This window comes from Gadus macrocephalus, chromosome 9, assembly GCF_031168955.1.
Source record: "Gadus macrocephalus chromosome 9, ASM3116895v1".
NCBI classification, from domain to species: domain Eukaryota; kingdom Metazoa; phylum Chordata; class Actinopteri; order Gadiformes; family Gadidae; genus Gadus; species Gadus macrocephalus.
In genome coordinates this window covers 8,531,328-8,548,077 of record NC_082390.1, presented here as the reverse complement: position 1 = coordinate 8,548,077, position 16,750 = coordinate 8,531,328, and the positions used below count along the sequence as shown (strand labels likewise).

The 16,750-nt window shown below is 52.2% G+C and overlaps 2 protein-coding genes across 7 annotated transcripts in view; one reads left to right on the top strand and one right to left on the bottom strand.

Moving 5' to 3' along the window:
• Positions 1 to 7,120, top strand: part of man2a2 (mannosidase, alpha, class 2A, member 2) — a 35,866-nt gene extending 28,746 nt beyond the window's left edge. For 4 of the 6 annotated variants that reach the window (XM_060061627.1, XM_060061626.1, XM_060061624.1 and 1 more), the window contains exons 21-22: positions 2,296 to 2,582; positions 2,631 to 3,520. In XM_060061627.1, coding sequence (XP_059917610.1) covers positions 2,296 to 2,582; positions 2,631 to 2,814 — 471 coding nt within the window. In that variant the 3' untranslated portion in view covers positions 2,815 to 3,520. Of the gene's footprint in view, positions 1 to 940; positions 1,019 to 2,295; positions 2,583 to 2,630; positions 3,521 to 4,031; positions 4,146 to 4,848 lie in introns of those variants that run through there. The other 2 variants (XM_060061629.1, XM_060061628.1) reach the window with 2 other exon arrangements.
• Positions 7,121 to 8,820: 1,700 nt separating this feature from the next.
• Positions 8,821 to 16,750, bottom strand: part of furinb (furin (paired basic amino acid cleaving enzyme) b) — an 87,730-nt gene continuing 79,800 nt past the window's right edge. The window contains exons 10-15 of the mRNA XM_060061572.1: positions 16,469 to 16,629; positions 15,533 to 15,650; positions 14,054 to 14,233; positions 12,280 to 12,407; positions 11,715 to 11,843; positions 8,821 to 10,800 (exon numbers count right to left, since the gene is read on the bottom strand). Of these exons, the coding sequence (XP_059917555.1) occupies positions 9,992 to 10,800; positions 11,715 to 11,843; positions 12,280 to 12,407; positions 14,054 to 14,233; positions 15,533 to 15,650; positions 16,469 to 16,629 (1,525 nt within the window). The 3' untranslated portion in view covers positions 8,821 to 9,991. The remainder of the gene's footprint in view (positions 10,801 to 11,714; positions 11,844 to 12,279; positions 12,408 to 14,053; positions 14,234 to 15,532; positions 15,651 to 16,468; positions 16,630 to 16,750) is intronic.

The window sequence follows — 16,750 nt, the reverse complement described above, 5'->3', positions numbered from 1 at the left end:
CTCTGAACAAAGCCAGCGTATCGGCTGCTGCTCGGGGGCCGATTATCCATCAGGCAGCGGCTGTATTCATGTATTCAGAGCAGCCCTGCATGACTGACAGAGGAACCGTAGAGCTGGCTGTCGCCTCATATTTGTTCACCGATATTAAATAGCGTTTGTGTTTTCGTGACCTCTGATTTACCGGCACAATGCCCTTATTGTTGCAATGCGCTCAATCACTGCGTCGCAGGGAAGATACACATATTGTATCGCACTAAAATGCCAATCAAGACTGAATTAAATCGCTTCACAATCCAATTGGGCCGTGGTGGCCTGTGTGGTAAATCAGCGCACAACACAACACACGCCAGGGCACTATATAAAATCGTCATAGGCTAAAGAATTATCGTCACAGTTTTACGAGTTAACCTTTCGAACGCAAGAGATCAGACTCAGAGGTGGGTTGACCGGTCGATCCGACCGCAGACTGTGATGAGTCAGTGGGTTTCCGGGACAACCTGCTGACGCACCCTTAGCCCCCGGTGCCGCCCCCACCCCTCACCACCAGACGATAACGGACCTGCTTAACAGGGGGAGAAAGCTCCCGGTTTCTCTCTCTCTCCACGGAGCCCGCCTTTCCTCAATGACCCGTTTGTGGCTGTTCTCTGTTCTCCTCACCGACTTCGCCATCTGTCTCTCCCTTCTCCCCCCACGCTCTCTCTCTACTCTCTACCCTCTGTCCTTTTCTCTCTCTCTCTCTCTCTCTCTCTCTCTCTCTCTCTCTCTCTCTCTCTCTCTCTCTCTCTCTCTCTCTCTCTCTCTCTCTCTCTCTCTCTCTCTCTCTCTCTCTCTCTCTCTCTCTCTCTCTCTGTGTGTGTGTGTTTTTCTCTCTCTCTCTCTGTGTGTGTTTTTCTCTCTCTCTCTCTGTGTGTGTTTTTCTCCTCTGCGCCATTGACCCCAGAGCCGTCTGCTCGCCAAACTGGTCGCCATGTTTCGCTCGCTCCTCCCTCTGGCCCTGAGGAGGGGCGGGGCTTCAGAGGTAACGTTGTCGCGGCAACCGAGAAGATGCCACTAGTAGGCCACTAGCTCGCTAGTAGCGTTGGTGCTATACTCCCCTACTCCCACCCAGTCTCCAGGCCTCTCCCCCCCTCAGCCCTCCAGCCAGACATCCTAGTACCCCCCCTTTTAATAGTCCCAACTCACGGTGCGATGACAAACGGCGTCGTTTGTCAGGTCGACGGAAACACCTCCTCTATGTACTGGGGACGCTGCTGATATACGGCCGCCTCGCACTGCTTTGTTCATTAAGGGATGATGTAGTGTTATTGAAAGTGCTCTACTGTACCGTGACAACACGCTCCATCACAGCACCCCGCTCCTAAGTAAGTGTGTTCCCCCCCCCCCTAGTAGCTCGGCCTCATCGCCACCCCCAGCCTCCCCCAGCCTCCCCCAGTCTCCCCCAGCCTCCCCCAGCCTCCCCCAGCCTCCCCCCACTAGAGGTAATCGAAGCCCGAAGCCTCCCCAGCTTTACCGTGTTTCCAATGCGTTCTGGAGCAGCTCATACACCTACACAAGTTAAAGTCAAAGCAAATGAAGTACTTAAGTCGGGATTCAACAGATAAAGTAGAACTTTATTAATGCCAGCCGGGATATTCCGAGCGTCACAGCACAGCAGAAAGTACCGCGGTCTGGTGCTGTCATAAAGAAAGGGATAAAAAAAGGATAAAACAAGGGATATGCAAAAAACGTCTATGCAGTGTATCTGTGCACACAGTTAGAGGAGTTGTGCAAATTCGGATAAAAAGATATGTGAAAACACTATGGACTGGAAGCTCCCAACTGATGCTGGTTAAAGCCTCACTGGTTAAGTCTTCCCATTAGCACCCTCTAGTGGCCAGGGTTGTAGCTACACTCATAGCTGTACAAGTTTCAGATGGCTTGATGTGTGTATGGGCTCGTTTTACTCTTGAGGATCGTCAGATATGTTTTAACGGGATGAACCAACACCTTGAAAAACCTCAGTAGAACAGCGCAGGATTAAACTGACGTAGAAAGCTTTTTTACTGACGTAGAACGCTCGTTAGAGATAGTTAACGCTATGTAGCGCTCGTAAGCATCGGTTAGCGCTCGTTTACAGATGTAGAACGCTCCTTAGCGCTCGTTAACACTGGTTAACGTTTTCGACGCTCGTTGACGCTAGTAAATGCTGGTTGACCCTAGTTAATGCTTGTTGATGCTCGTTAACGCTCATTAATGCTCATTAGCACTGGTTTTCACTCCTGACCTAAACCCCTCCCCTTCCTGCCCGGCCGCCAGATGACGGACAGCGGCGCGCCGGCCTTCCCGTCGCTGCTGGGCCACCTGACGGGCGCGGTCCTGAACCACGAGGTGCTGGCGCTGCCCGTGCTGCCCAAGAAGCGCGGCGTGCCGCAGTTGCAGACCTTCTGCCCGCTCAGGGAGCCGCTGCCCTGCGACTTCCACCTGGTCAACCTGCGCAGCGTCGTCAGCCAGGTAGGACTGCCCTCACGCCTTTACCTTTACCTTTACATTTACTTTCAGGACGCTTTCATCCAGAGCGACTTGGACCAGACCTTAGACCAGACCTTAGACCAGACCTTAGACCAGACCTTAGACCAGACCTTAGACCAGACCTTAGACCAGATCATAGACCATAGTCCTGACCTTAGACCAGACCATAGACGAGAACTGACCTTAGACCAGACCATAGACCAGACCTTAGATCAGACCACAGTCCGCTTTTATCCAAAGCGACTTACAATAACTACATTTGTCAGAAGAAAGAGGAACAACAATATATCGCTGTCCGAGAAGTAAGGATGTTCATAGAACCAAGTACCAAGCACTAATTATAATCACTAGGTTAACCCATTCCCTGTATATAACAAAGGTAGCTAGGATAAGACGCTACACAGTATTTTTAAGTGCAAGGTCGTACAACATGCAATACGTGCGTAAGAGGGGTGTAGGGGGTGGCGGGGGGGACTGTGAGGGTCTTTTGCGTAAAGCTGGTGAGCGTCTCTGCGGTCCATTGGCCCGGTGCTCGTTCCATCACTGCGGTGCCGAAGCAGAACACCCACACCTGTCTGTCATGCACCGCGCTAACCAACACTTCGATTCATTGACCCTCTTTTCCTGGAGCCCCCCCCCCCCACTCCCCTGTTTAAAAATCAATCGCACACACAGCCTTTCATGCGAGGATGTGAGAACGCTGTGTCTCTGATGAGGAGGAACGACTACGGTCTGAACGTGATTAACACGATTGTTGTAAAAATGCGGCAAAAGGACCGACCATCTTTATTCATCAGGTCGTTCAAATGAATTCCCCTCTCCCCGCCCCCTCCTGTCTGAAGTGGTGACCTCCTCCACGTGTCGCGGCCTCTCGGAGCGGCCTGTCTGGCGCTCAGCGGCACTCTGTTGACTGTACCTCCTCAGGAAACATACCCGGCAACTCTCTTTCTTCGGCCCCTTTTTAATTCATCTGCCCCCATCGCATTAGCTCATGCCTCCCCCCACTGTCCCCCCACCCCCCCCCACCCTTTGAGGATCGCTGGGGTACAGCGGCGGTTCCTGACCTGGGAGAGGGAACCACATGTGGGGGCGCCCGATAAGCACAATCCGTCACGGGAGATTACTTCTGAGGCATCGCTATTCTCTGAAACGTTCTCTGAAACGTTCTTTTGATAAACTATCTAAATTGGCCCCTTTGTACATCAACAGTGGGCCTAATGACTCTCAGCCACACCGGCACACTAAGAATAATTTCGTTATCGTGCCGCCGTGCGTGTCGTAGCTTCACCGGGGCGCTGGTGGGAGGGCACAGAGGTCTCTGAGCCCCAGACACGGGGGTCACCAGCCAAACTCTGGTTGACCGCTACTCTGAGGAAGCAATAGTTTCACTCTCGTGTGTGTGTGTGTGTGTGTGTGTGTGTGTGTGTGTGTGTGTGTGTGTGTGTGTGTGTGTGTGTGTGTGTGTGTGTGTGTGTGTGTGTGTGTGTGTGTGTGTGTGTGTGTGTGTGTGTGTGTGTGTGCAGGAGGACCCCAACTCCCCGTCTCCCTACACAGCCATGATCCTGCACCGTAAAGGGATGGACTGCAGCCTGGAGAGTCCGTCTCTGGGCTTCAACTGCTCCACCACGCAGGGACAGGTCCGTACACACAGTCCTCGGAGAACACTTGGATTTATTCCCCCACTGCCGACTGGGAGCAAATGTGTTCACCATGCTTGCTTGCTTCCTCCCTGAGCTGCTGATTTCATGGGAACTCGTTTCTCTCGTTTCGCTCTTTTCTCTCTTTTTCTCTCTCCCTCTCTAGAAGAGGGAAGTGAATAAAATACCTCTGGAATGTAAATCTCACTCTGTCTCTTTCCCTCTCTCGGTCCCTCTCCGACTCTCGGTCTTGTGTTTCTCTGTCTCTCTCTATGTGTTTCTCTGTTTCTCTCTCTGCCTCTTTCTGTTTCTCTCTCTATCTCTGTGTTTCGCTGTCTCTTTCTTTCTCTCCATGTCCTTATGTATCTCTGTCTCTCTCTGTTATTTTTGTCTCTCTCTGAGACTCTGTCTCTCTGTGTTCTCTCTGTCTCCGTCTCTCTCTCTCGCTCTCTCTCTGTGTCACTCTGTCTGTCTGTCTGTCTGTCTGTCTGTCTGTCTGTCTGTCTGTCTGTCTGTCTGTCTGTCTGTACTGTACTGTACTGTACTGTACTGTACTGTACTGTACTGTACTGTACTGTACTGTCTGTACTGTCTGTCTGTACTGTACTGTGTAAGTATATACAGTGAATAAGCATCCCATTACAGTAAAGCCTCAGCCTTGTCATACTAATCGGAGATCGGCCCTCTCCCCTCCCCCCTCCAGCTGGGCGTGTCGGGTCTGCTGCGGGGCCTGGACCTCCAGCTGCTGCAGCCCGTGTCCCTGACCCTGATGCACAGCGCCTCCCCCCTGGCCAACGACTCCAGCATCAGCCTGAACCCCATGGAGCTCTCCGCCTTCAAGCTCAAGCTGCGCTAAGGACCGCCCCCGACCCCTCCTCCCCCCCTCCCCTCACCGCCGCCGCCCTCCTCCGTCCTCCACGGCACGCAATAACAGCCCCCGCCGCCCAGACTGCACACGCAGGCTCCTGGCCTCGGGGGCCCCCCCCCCCCCCCCCCCCCCCCTGGTGGACATATTTTAAGATGCTGGGGGTCTAGGGGTTGTGGTGGCGGTGGCGGCGACGGTGGTGGGGATGTTTTGGGGTCCTCTGTTTAGGAGCACGAGCAGAACTTCCCTAGAACTGAAGCCCCTGGAGTGGAGCTAGTTCTTACTGGACCCCCCCCCCCCTGGACCAATTAGAGGCCGGGCGACAGGAAGTGGATCACTGTTTGCTCCGCCCTCCCTTGCGAAGCGGCCAAACCCTTTTGGAATATGCAGCCAATTGTGGAGGAGTAAAAGACTAAAGCGGGCGGAAGTGTTGAAATCTTCTTGGATAATTGTGGGTTATTGTTTCACTGCGATGGTTCCCAGCAGGGGAGGGGGTGCCCTTCAGACCTTCGTGGGCAGGACTTGAACCGACGCGTTGACTTGTTAATCCCCAGACTTAACTACTGAATGTACATACAGCTTCGGGAGACTCCACTGCAGAGTGCAATCACATCGCTCCCTCTCCTTCTTTTTTCATCATCTCTCGTCCCCCGACCAATTCACGTTCCGTGACGAGGAAGTCACGGGCACACACAGTGTCCGGTTCTAAAATCTGTGAATCGTTTTCTCTTTTTTCTTTCCAAATCAAACAAATGATTGTATGAATGTATGACTGTGTGAATGTGTGTTCACTCTTCGAGCCCCTGGGTCCAAAGCTCCGTGGTTTATCCCCGCTCTCTCTGTGTCTGGTGACAGCGACCATTCTTGTTTCTGTCCTCTGGTTTTCATTTGATTCCCCCCCCCCCCCCCCCCCCCCCTGGTCTCAGGAGTCTTGCGATGAATCACTGTCCTTTGTTTTGTTTTTTACTAGCTGTAATTTAAATTTTCTCGGAGGCCATCCGTGTGTTTGTGCAAACGAGAGCCGGCCCAACGTACCGCACCGCAGTATAACAACCAAGGAAGAGACGACGACCGCTCCCGGGGCCGCGCGTCTTTGTTTCTCTCCAGTGTTTCCATGTACGTCCGTGTGCATGTGTGTAGCGGAGGGAGGGAATCTGTTTCTCAACACCGGGGAGGGGAGTAGGGTATGTATTAGGAGCCGATCACTCTCAGTTAGGCCGTCCCTTCACTGGGCCGGACCCAAACATGTGCCATTGGTTTTAGTCAGACGTAGCAGCAGTCCTGCTAAAGCTAGCCGGACCCTGAGTCTATTCCACGCCACGGTCGGCCCCCATGGAGCAAGCCGCCAGGTGGTATTAATGTTTCAACGTGTGTTTTTACGGTCCACGGTAGTACAGGTCTCATGGCGGTCGTTGATAAGCGGCCGCTCCTCTTTACAGTCCATTTGTAGCCTTCACAGCAGCATTAGCCTCTAAGGCCTTAGCAACAGTTTGCTGAAGACACACAGACACACATAGACTCACACACACATACAGGCGCACACACACACACACACACACACACACACACACACACACACACACACACACACACACACACACACACACACACACACACACACACACACACACACCCCTCCCCAAGTCCCAGTGCGTCTGTCTAGCACCGTGTCACTGTGGCAGAGCTGCCCACACACCTAATGGGAGGAACGTTGGGTTAACACACCCACAACAGTACTTCACTCACTCATTCACTCTCATTCCAGATCCGTGCTATGCATCAGCCAAATCGTTCTTTCACCCACACCATTCCACGCTTAGCACTTTATCGCCCGGCCTCTCATCAACCGCAGTGTCGATATTGCACACATTTTGTGAAATTGGACTTTTTGCTGGATTCCCCTGTTTCTGATGTCCTTGTGTGTATGTGTGTGTCGGGAGTGTGTACATCTTGTTTTTATGTGAAATCTTCGGTGTAGCGCTGTTAGTTGGGTTGGACTGTGAAAGACTGAACTCCTTGATATTTATTTTCTCTCTTGACTATCAGTGGAAATAAAGGAATAATTGAACATAAGGGATTGGGGTATGAATAAAAGATCTACTGAACAATACTTGTGTCTCCACTCCCTGTTTTTCTATTTCATTTACTTTGATCCCGTTTTGACATTTTTAAAGCGTTTGCGAACATCAGATCAATCCCAGGCTGATGTGAACTCGGAGCGGACTGTAGGGGGCGCCATTGAGTCAGTGTGAGCGGGACAAAGGGATGGCGAGGACGTTGTTTTTTCTGTGCGATGAACTTGCGCGTCCGGTCCGGACTCCTTCAGCTCCGTGGAGGGCGGCTGATCTTCATAACACACCGATATGAGGAGTTAAACCGCCTGACGAAGAGTTCTTGCTACACCACACACACTTGAGCGGCCTTCCAGTTCAACACACTGTAAAATGGTTTCTAACCAACACAGAACCAAGGTTCCCTTCAAACAGGAAAATACATGTTGAGGTTGACCACCACTCCGGGGGGTGGCCAGTGATGGAGCGGGCGAGCAGATGGCAAAAGGCAACACAAGCCTCTTGTGTGGGTTACAACCCGGATACAGTGCAGAGGATGGCGGGGAGAAGCGGAGGGCGTGGCCACCTCGTGGAAAACGCATAAAAAGCAGGCTCGCTGGCTTGTGACGTCACATGTACTCGGGTCGCATCAGGACCACAGCGTACGACCTTTGCCTGCGTCATCTCATCATGAATTTATATTTATTATTTATTAATATATATTTTTAGTTACATAAAGCATTGTCTGGGACTGGCCTGTGATGAGGACCCTTAACATATTTATAATTGATACAGTAACCTTAATTTGGGTGTGTTTCGTCCACATTAGGGTGCATTGGACCACCTCATAGAATAAACTGACGCACACACACACACGCAAGCTCTACCTGTTTACTATGCACGGTGTGAAGCATTTCATGGCCACCAGATTAAGTGGAAAATCTTTCTGCCAGAACTAATTATGACTCACCAACTCGATACTTACACACACACACACACACACACACACACAGTTGTTTCACTGCAGGCATTGAATACAACCCCTTTCCCCATTTTAGATTAATTGTACCTATAAATTATGGCGGCGTCATATCATAGTGCCGTTTAAATGCCGGGGGAAACGCACGTGAATGGTCTCGGCGCTCTCTCTCTCTCTCCTGGCTGCGCGCTGCATTATTATGTGTGTTGCATTAGTTATAATATGCAACCAAATTCGATGTGCTAGTGCGTGTATTTGCATGTTGGTAGGGGTCCATGGCTGGTTTGTGTCCAGGGCCCATGTTCATGTTAATCCGTCCTTGCTCGGCAGCAATCTGCCTGAAGTTACAGACAGAAGGGAGGCGCTATAGACAGGGGAGGAGTTACAGACAGAGGGGAGGAGAGTGCTCTGCAGTTACAGGCAGAGGGGAGGACCTCTGGCCCGCAGTTACAGACAGAAGGGAGGAGTTACACACAGAGGGGAGGAGTTACAGACAGGGGAGGAGTTACAGACAGGGGAGGAGTTACAGACAGAGGGGAGGAGACGGAGCGGTGGAATGCAGTACTCTTCACATCCTGGGGGGAATACTAGCAGACTTGCAATTATGCAGACTTACCGAGTGAGGAAGTCTCTCCCTCTCACTCTCACTGTCACTCGCTCAATCCCACTCTATAACTCTCTCTGTCTCCCTCCCAGTCTCTCTCTCGCATTTTCACTCTCTGCCTCTCTTCCCCCCCCCCCCCCCCCACACACACACACTCGCGCCTGCTTGCACTCAAACACGTACCGTCACTTTTTTTTTTCCACAGCTTTTATTTCCTGCACAATATAAACCGTTACCAAGTCAAATAAATAAATAAATAAAAAAACGTGTAGAAAATAAACCACAATAGGAAACGTCTTTAATCCAAGTGGTTCACACTGATTCACCAAGGCGTGAATCCAGTCCTCCAGTGGTAGCAGACTGCCCACTACGACTCTCCGGGAACAGCAGCAGGCCGGGCCGGGTTATTTGAAACGCGCGGACAAGCTCGCTTGTTTTCCCTGATGAAGCGATGCTCTTGGAGAAGACCCAGAAACCAATCGATACCACAGCCTTTATGGGGTGGAGGAGGGAGAGAGCAGAAGTTCCTTTTCCCAGCGATAGAGAAAACTGTCAGAGAAGGTCACGTCTCGGGTTGTGCGGCGGGATCAGTCTTCCCATCCTTACAAAAAAGAGTGAAAAAAAATTCTCCGTCGGAGCAACAGAGAAGAGGCTCACTAAACGCGTTTAGCACTTGCAGCACTTTTCCGCAATCAACCAATCAACGGTGCCTTGTGTCTCGCAGCTGGTTAAGTGGCTCTTACCGACGTGCGATTGCCAATTCATCTCTGCGGTGCGCTGGATGTTGTTTTGAGGGATTGATTTGGTACATTCAGCGGGCAGAAGGGCCTCCGCAGGCGACGCCGCGATAACCCCCGGGATGGGAGCCGCATATCGGATGCAAATGCAGAAGTCGAAGTACAAAAACACTGAGAACACAACGTTTTTTTTCGCTGACATTTTAAATCTATGCAGTTTTTTTTGCAAAATAACCAACACACAGTAAAGGGTAATCTCTGAAAAAAATAAAAATCATGATGAATAATGCGACTAAAGGAACAGGAAGGTTCGGCTCTGTGGGTTCGAGCTAGCTCGTAGCTCGTAGCGCGCAGGGAGGGCACTAGTCCTGCTAGCAACGCCGTGAGCTCCGCTGACTTTGATTCGTACGCATCCGCGGCTGCCGGGACGGCTCTCTGTCCAGCTCGCGTCCGCGCGTTTGGGCAAAACTTCGGTTAACTCTCCGCATACTGTCCCTTTCGTGCGGCGCACATCCGGCCGTATGATTTGAGGATCCACTATCAGCGACCAACCGGGGCGAATCCCCTCCTTGCTTCAAGCTCTTCCATCAGCAATGGTCTCCCACCAGCCCTAGACGGAGCTCTGCGTCCGGATGAACGCCGTCCTCTCGCTATGGTCCTCCTCCCCGTCCGACTCCCCCTCCCAGGGGCCCGCGATGCCGCCGTCCTTGTCCCCCCACACGGTGGGGATCCCCCGGTAGCAGACCCTGGTCTTCCTGTCGCAGCCGAGCCTCAGCCCAAGCCGGCCGCCGCCCGGAGCCTCCACCGTCCGCAGACCGCCGCCGTTGGGCCCCCCGGCCGCCCGCGTCTGCAGCAGCAGCAGGACGAGTCCCAGGCAGCCCAACACGAGCAAGGCAGTGCCCAGCACGGCCGACAGGACCACCAGCCGGGAGGACGTTGCCGTTGTAGTCGTCGTCGTCGTCGACATTGTCGTCGATGTCGACCCCGGCCCGGGACGTCCCAACGACGGCTGTTCCCCTCCTCGGCCTCCATCGCCCCCGCCGGCATCTTCCTCCCTGCCCGCCGAGCTCTCCACTTCCTGCCAGGCTCCGTCGTTGCCGCGGAGACCGGCAGCAGCGGCAGCGGCAGCGGCGGCGGCGGCGGTGTCGACGGGCGGAGGCGGGGACTTGCGTTGCACCAGGCTCTGGCGCAGGCAGGAGGTGAACAGCAGGTGGCTGCGGGCCGGGCAGGACAGGCAGGCTGACAGGCCCGGGCCGGAGCAGGTGAGGCAGGCGGCGTGGCAGGGCACACAGGCCTGCACGGAGGACAGGTCCACCCAGGTCTCCAGGGACAGGTTGAGCAGCTGGGCGGCCGAGGTGAAGCCCTGAGGGCAGAGCTTCACGCAGCCCTGCAGGAAGAGCGAGAAGCCCGGGCTGCACTCTGCAGGGGGGAGGAAGACACAAGCAACAGACACGCACGCATTGCTCTCACACACACACACGCAGCACGCATGAATGCGAACGCGCACGCAAGCACGCACGCACGCACGCACGCAAGCAGGCAAACACACATACACACGCACACACGCACGCACGCACGCACACACACACACACACACACACACTCAAACAAACAGACAGACAGACAGACAGACAAGCACAAAGACACACACACATACACACACACGCATGCACACACTGTTACACACACATCTGAAATTCTGTTTGAGTTCATATGCCATTCATATCCAAGACAAGGTACAAGACTAGCAACGTCTTTCCCATGCGGCCGAGCTTCCTATGGCTGCCCAGATTCATTGATACCGAACCAGCTGTTTAGATCTGCTGTTGGGTCGGCCTGAAGCTCTCTCCCACTCTCTCCTCGAGTGCTCTCTCTCTCTCTCTCTCTCTCTCTCTCTCTCTCTCTCTCTCTCTCCCCCTCCCCCCCTCTTTCTCTCTCTCTCTCTCCCTCCCTGTCTCTCTCTTCCTCTTTCTCGATCTCACACCCACTCCCTCCCTTCCTCTCTCCCCTCTCATCACCCTCACTCTCTTTTCCTCTTTCTCTCCATCTCTCTCTTTCACCTCCACCATCTGTTACCCGCTCACACTTACTTTCTCCCCCCTACGTCTCCCTCTCCCTCCCTCTCCTCCCAACACGACACAAAACATGAGTCAGCCCGGCAAGCAGCGTGCGGCACGCTTGCAGTCTCTCAACGAGCACACTGCAGTCCTCCCCCCCACCCCCCAGCTGCCCGCTGACCTCCTTCCCCTGCCCGCGGGCGTCCCCCCCCCCCCCCTCCCACCTCTGCTTCCTCCCCCCCCTCCCACCTCTGCTTCCTCCCCCCCCTCACGCACCTATGCAGATCTGCTGAGCGTCGAAGGTCTTGCAGCTGTTGTTGGACGGCCGGGGGAAGTCTGAGGAGGAGGGGTTCACCGCCCTGGGGCCCGTACCCCACAGGACCAGGGAGAACTGACTCAGCACACCTGGGGGAGACCGAGTGGGAGAGAGGGGGGAGAGAGAGGGGGGGGAGGGGGAGAGAGAGAGAGAGAGAACGAGTGGGGGAGAGATGAGAGATAGAGGGGGGGGAGAAAGAGACATATGGAGAGGGACAGATGGAGGGAGAGAGAGATGGAGAGAGGGGGAGAGATGGAGGGAAAGGGAGGCAGAGAGAGAGAGTGGGGGAGAGAGATGGGAGAACGAGACAGCGAGAGAGAGAGAGGGAGCGAGAGATGGAGGGAGAGAGATGGAGAGAGGGGGAGAGATTTACGGAAAGGGAGAGAGAGAGAGAGAGGGAGGGAGGGAGGAAAATAGATTATCTGTGGTCTTACGTAAAGTCAATTAATTCCCTTACGTTGCATGTATGTCCTGTAAAAGAGGAAGGGGATAAAGTGTGCTTGAGAAAATTAAAACCTTTTTTACCGTAATCGCCTCCATCTGCAGGGACGTTCTCTATCTCCAGGGTCCATTCACCTCTGGGGTCCTCGTCCCAGGAGTGGGTGGTCATGAAGGACCAGTCCTCAAAGCCTTCTGGGGAGTAATCATTGGGTCTGGACCGGGGGCAGACACACAACAGTGGTTACCCCACTGTGTCCCGTCCCCCATGGCTCTCAGCTAGCATGAGGCTAACAACATCATCACGGAAAACCGTTGAACCGTCGCCACACTTTATAGAGGAACGTTTATTTCTAAAAGGGTTATTTTTGGCGGGAATATAGTTATAATAGTATATCATTATAATGCCATTGGAAAGTAATATACTTTTAAAGCCAAAGAACAATGAGGGAATTTTGGCAGAAAACCTGTGCTACATTCAGTCCGATTCGAACTTTCAATCGTATCCTTGGACGCAGGCGTCCAAGGAATCTTACAAGCGAGGCTGAGAGCAGTCCATGCTTATAATCAAAAGTAACGGTGCAGAGCAGAATGAAAAGGAGATAGCCGTAGGAATCGACACACAAGGTCAGACAGATGCACTGGATGCTTCTCATTTATAAATGCATGCTAGGTCCGTTGGGATTTGAACCAACCACCTTCTCTCTGCAGTGTGGCAGCGCCTGGTCTTCAGATGGATCTCCGGTGTGTGTGATTGGTAGTTTGATCACATAAGGCCCTTATGGTGATCAAACCAGCGATCAGAACACTAGTAATACTATGTAGCTCACTTTGTATCTACAGCATTAGTTGCCTTGTTCAATTACCCACAGGATTGAGATCCATGTTTTTTTTTATCATTTGACCTATCCCATCACTGGCCGGATTATAAATAGCGTTGTTGTGGGTGGTAGGTTTCCAAAATAGCCCCTTATCTTCCAGTAAGGCACATTTTTACGTGCATATAATAGTGATTTCGGTTGCCACAAAATGACCAGTTCTCCCATAAGTTCAAATTGCCAGTGCAGACCGGGGTTGATTCGAGAGCTTTCGAGAGCTGAATAGAGAGGTGCAGAGGTCTGGGACAATTCTCTCTTCTCGACAGACCAAATGGCTCTGGAGAGGAGACGCCTCATTGGGTGGCTCTGTGGGGAGTGGGGGGGGGGGTGGACCGGGTCTCTAGATGGAGACCGACGAGGTTGAAGAGGTTGGAATGGAAGCCTCAGAGCCCCGAGAGGGTTGAACTATTTCAAGGAATCTTTCGTAGGAGACCTTCGCTAGTCAGGTTGCTGTATGAGTAGGTATATAGGTGTGTGTGTGTGTGTTTGTGTGAATGTGTGAGTATGTGTGTATGTGTGTGTGTGTGTGTGTGGGTGTATGTGTGTGTCTTTGTTGTAGTTATCAGTGGGAGAGGACTATGGAGTATGCATATTTGTGTACATGGGTGCGTGCATGAATATGTGGTGGAGTGTGTGTGTGCGTGCGTGTGTGTGGTTGGCGTCACCTGGATGACAGTAAAGTGGAGCGGGTATGTGTGTGTGAGTGTGTGCGCCTGTGTGCGTGTGTGCGCCTGCATGCGTGCGTGTTCCTGCGTGCGTGTGTGCGTGTGTGTGGGGTCACCTGGGAGGCAGCAGCGTGGAGCGGGTGGGTGTGCGTGTGTGTGCGTGTATGTGTGCGCCCGCGTGTGTGTGCACGTGTGTGCGCGTGCACCTGTATGTGTGTATGTGTGTATGTGTGTGTGTGTGTGTGTGTGTGTGTGTGTGTGTGTGTGTGTGTGTGTGTGTGTCTGTGTGTGTGTCTGTGTGTGCGTAGGTGGGCTCACCTGGGAGACAGCAGGGTGGACCTGGTGCCCAGCGGGCTGGTGAGATGGATGGCCAGCTTCCCCCGCTGGCGGTGTCGGAGTGTGAGGCGGGCCTGGGCGTGCTCCAGGGAGCTCACGACCTCCGGACGACCCCAGCAGGCGTCCACACTCCGGCTGAACACCAGCTTGCCCCCCACCTCTCTACGGGACGCGGCAGAGGACAAAACACCCGTGGTGACGCAGCACAAAGGCTGAGCGTTTGTTCAACCAGAGAAGCTTTGGATGAATGCAAATATGTCGACGCACGCAGACTTTGCGTGGAAAACGAGCTTGATGAATTCAAATATAAACGCGTTTATTATGTTCCCAACGTTAAAACTGGGTCGCTCTGGACGGCGCCATTCCTGCCACAAGGCAAGGATGAACTTTGTAGTATAAATCGAATATAAAAATATGAAACACAAAATATAACAAGACGTCAAGGTCGGGCGGCACTGGACAGCTCAATCCACTTACTGAAATAAAATTGTAAACATAAGGGGTTTGAAACGGTAAACAGACTGCATGACATGTCCAAGCCGACCACTCACAGCGCACACATTGTGTGATAAAGATAAATGAGGCATCCCTTCTCTGCCCAGAAAGCAGGGTCTGTACCCTGAACCGGGCTCACCTCGGAGACTGAAGCCACTCTGAGTCTGGGTAGCGACGTGAAACACTAGGGGAATGCATTTTATAGAGTACATTTAAAGAAATAAAAACAATGTATTGTTTTGGCTAGAATAGATCTCTGTAATTCTAGTACCATTTAGAAGAAATGACAAAAAGCGCTTTGAAAAACAAAGTAAAATGTGAAAGCAGCGCTTTAATAAACGGGATGTGGGATTCAGGGGAACAGCAGGCTCTCAGTAGAAAGTGAATCATGAATCATTACTGTCTCCGGTCCTTTCTTAGGCGTAACCAGATCACAACTCCAACTAAAGTCTGCACAAGTTTTCAAAGTCCTGTTTTTCGTGTGGGACCAATCGGTAGAATCCGCCGTATACTTTTGGAGAGCAAAGTCACAGTCCTAGATTCAATATTGATGGTGGAGCCTTTGAAGCGTATGCACGGGTGTGCACACACACACGCACATGCACACAAACACAGAAAACCACACACAGAAACAGAAAAAACACATCCACACAACCACACACATTCAAAATAAATGCCAGCCACACAAAAAGAGAGACACACACACACACACACAATAAATATGAGCCACACACACACACACACACACACACACACACACACACACACACACACACACACACACACACACACACACACACACACACACACACACACACACACACACACAAACAAACAGACACACACGGACACACACATACACACAAGATATACATGCTAGAAGCCAAACACACAGACAACCACCCACACACACAATCAAAATAAATGCTAGAAGCCACGTACACACATACACAGAAGCACACATACCTGGGTTCAGTGAGCATGGTGTGAACACACTGATGTTGCGGTCCAACCGAGGTCCAGTTCTGGGCGAGAGACACCATCGCACCAGCATCCAACAGACCGTAGCCATACGAGTGACTCACTGAGAGAGAGAGAGAGGAGAGGAGAGAGAGAGAGAGAGAGAGAGAGAGAGAGAGAGAGAGCGAGAGAGAGAGAGAGAGAGAGAGAGAGAGAGAGAGCGAGAGAGAGAGAGAGAGAGAGAGAGAGAGAGAGAGAGAGAGAGAGAGAGAGAGAGAGATTCGTCAGTGTTACGATTATTATCATAATCCTTTTGTTTTTTTACTTTGTTGTTGTGGTTGTTTTGCCATGCTTTAGCAATGCAAAAATGTTATTTGTCATGTGAAGGAAGCAATTAAAATTGAAATCGAATTGAGAGCGAGGGAGCGAGAGCCAGCCAGAGAGATGAAGGATGAAAAACAATCAGAGGCCTCATTCCAGAAATTGCTCGAACAGGGAAATAAATGAACGACTCGAGTTATTGTCAGTGAATCAGCATCGTTAGAGAAATGATTTAACTGTTACATCAACACCGAAGCGCTGGTTCTACTGAGCTATTTTGTTATCTTTTCAGTTGGCTTTCATGCAGTCCAATTCACTCTTTTCTCAAGGCTACGGGCACGTCTAGACACAGATACATGAGCATCACCTGTAGTGTCCTTCATAACGTCGATTGGTCTATTGACTTTTCTGAGGAGCGAAGCTGAGAATGACCTCCTGGACCTCATGAGATGTGTGACTCTGGCTCAGTGGTTCCTACTCCTTATTCTCTCCTTCTCCCCTCGCAGCCATCTTCCTTAGGTTGCAAATACTAGAGAGATCTCTCTCTCTCTCTCTCTCTCTCTCTCTCTCTCTCTCTCTCAGACCAGGGGCCTGGTCTGAGGCGCCCGGTGAGACTCTTACCTCTCCGCCCAACGCCGTTGGCCTTCCAGTCGGCCGCGCTGAGCCGGCCGGGCTGGGCGGTCCGGACCACCAGGTGCTGCATGTCCCGCCACGTCAGGTTCATGCTGCACGCAAAACGGGTCGTTAACGAGGTACCTGAACGAGCCGTCTTAACGAGGAACCTTCACGAGACATTTAGTCCGATCGATGGGTCCGTACTTATCAAGCCTCTCACAAAGTGGACTATTACGGCAGAGGATAAGGGCAACATGTGAATATTTTTTTGGTGTATTTGTTTTGAGA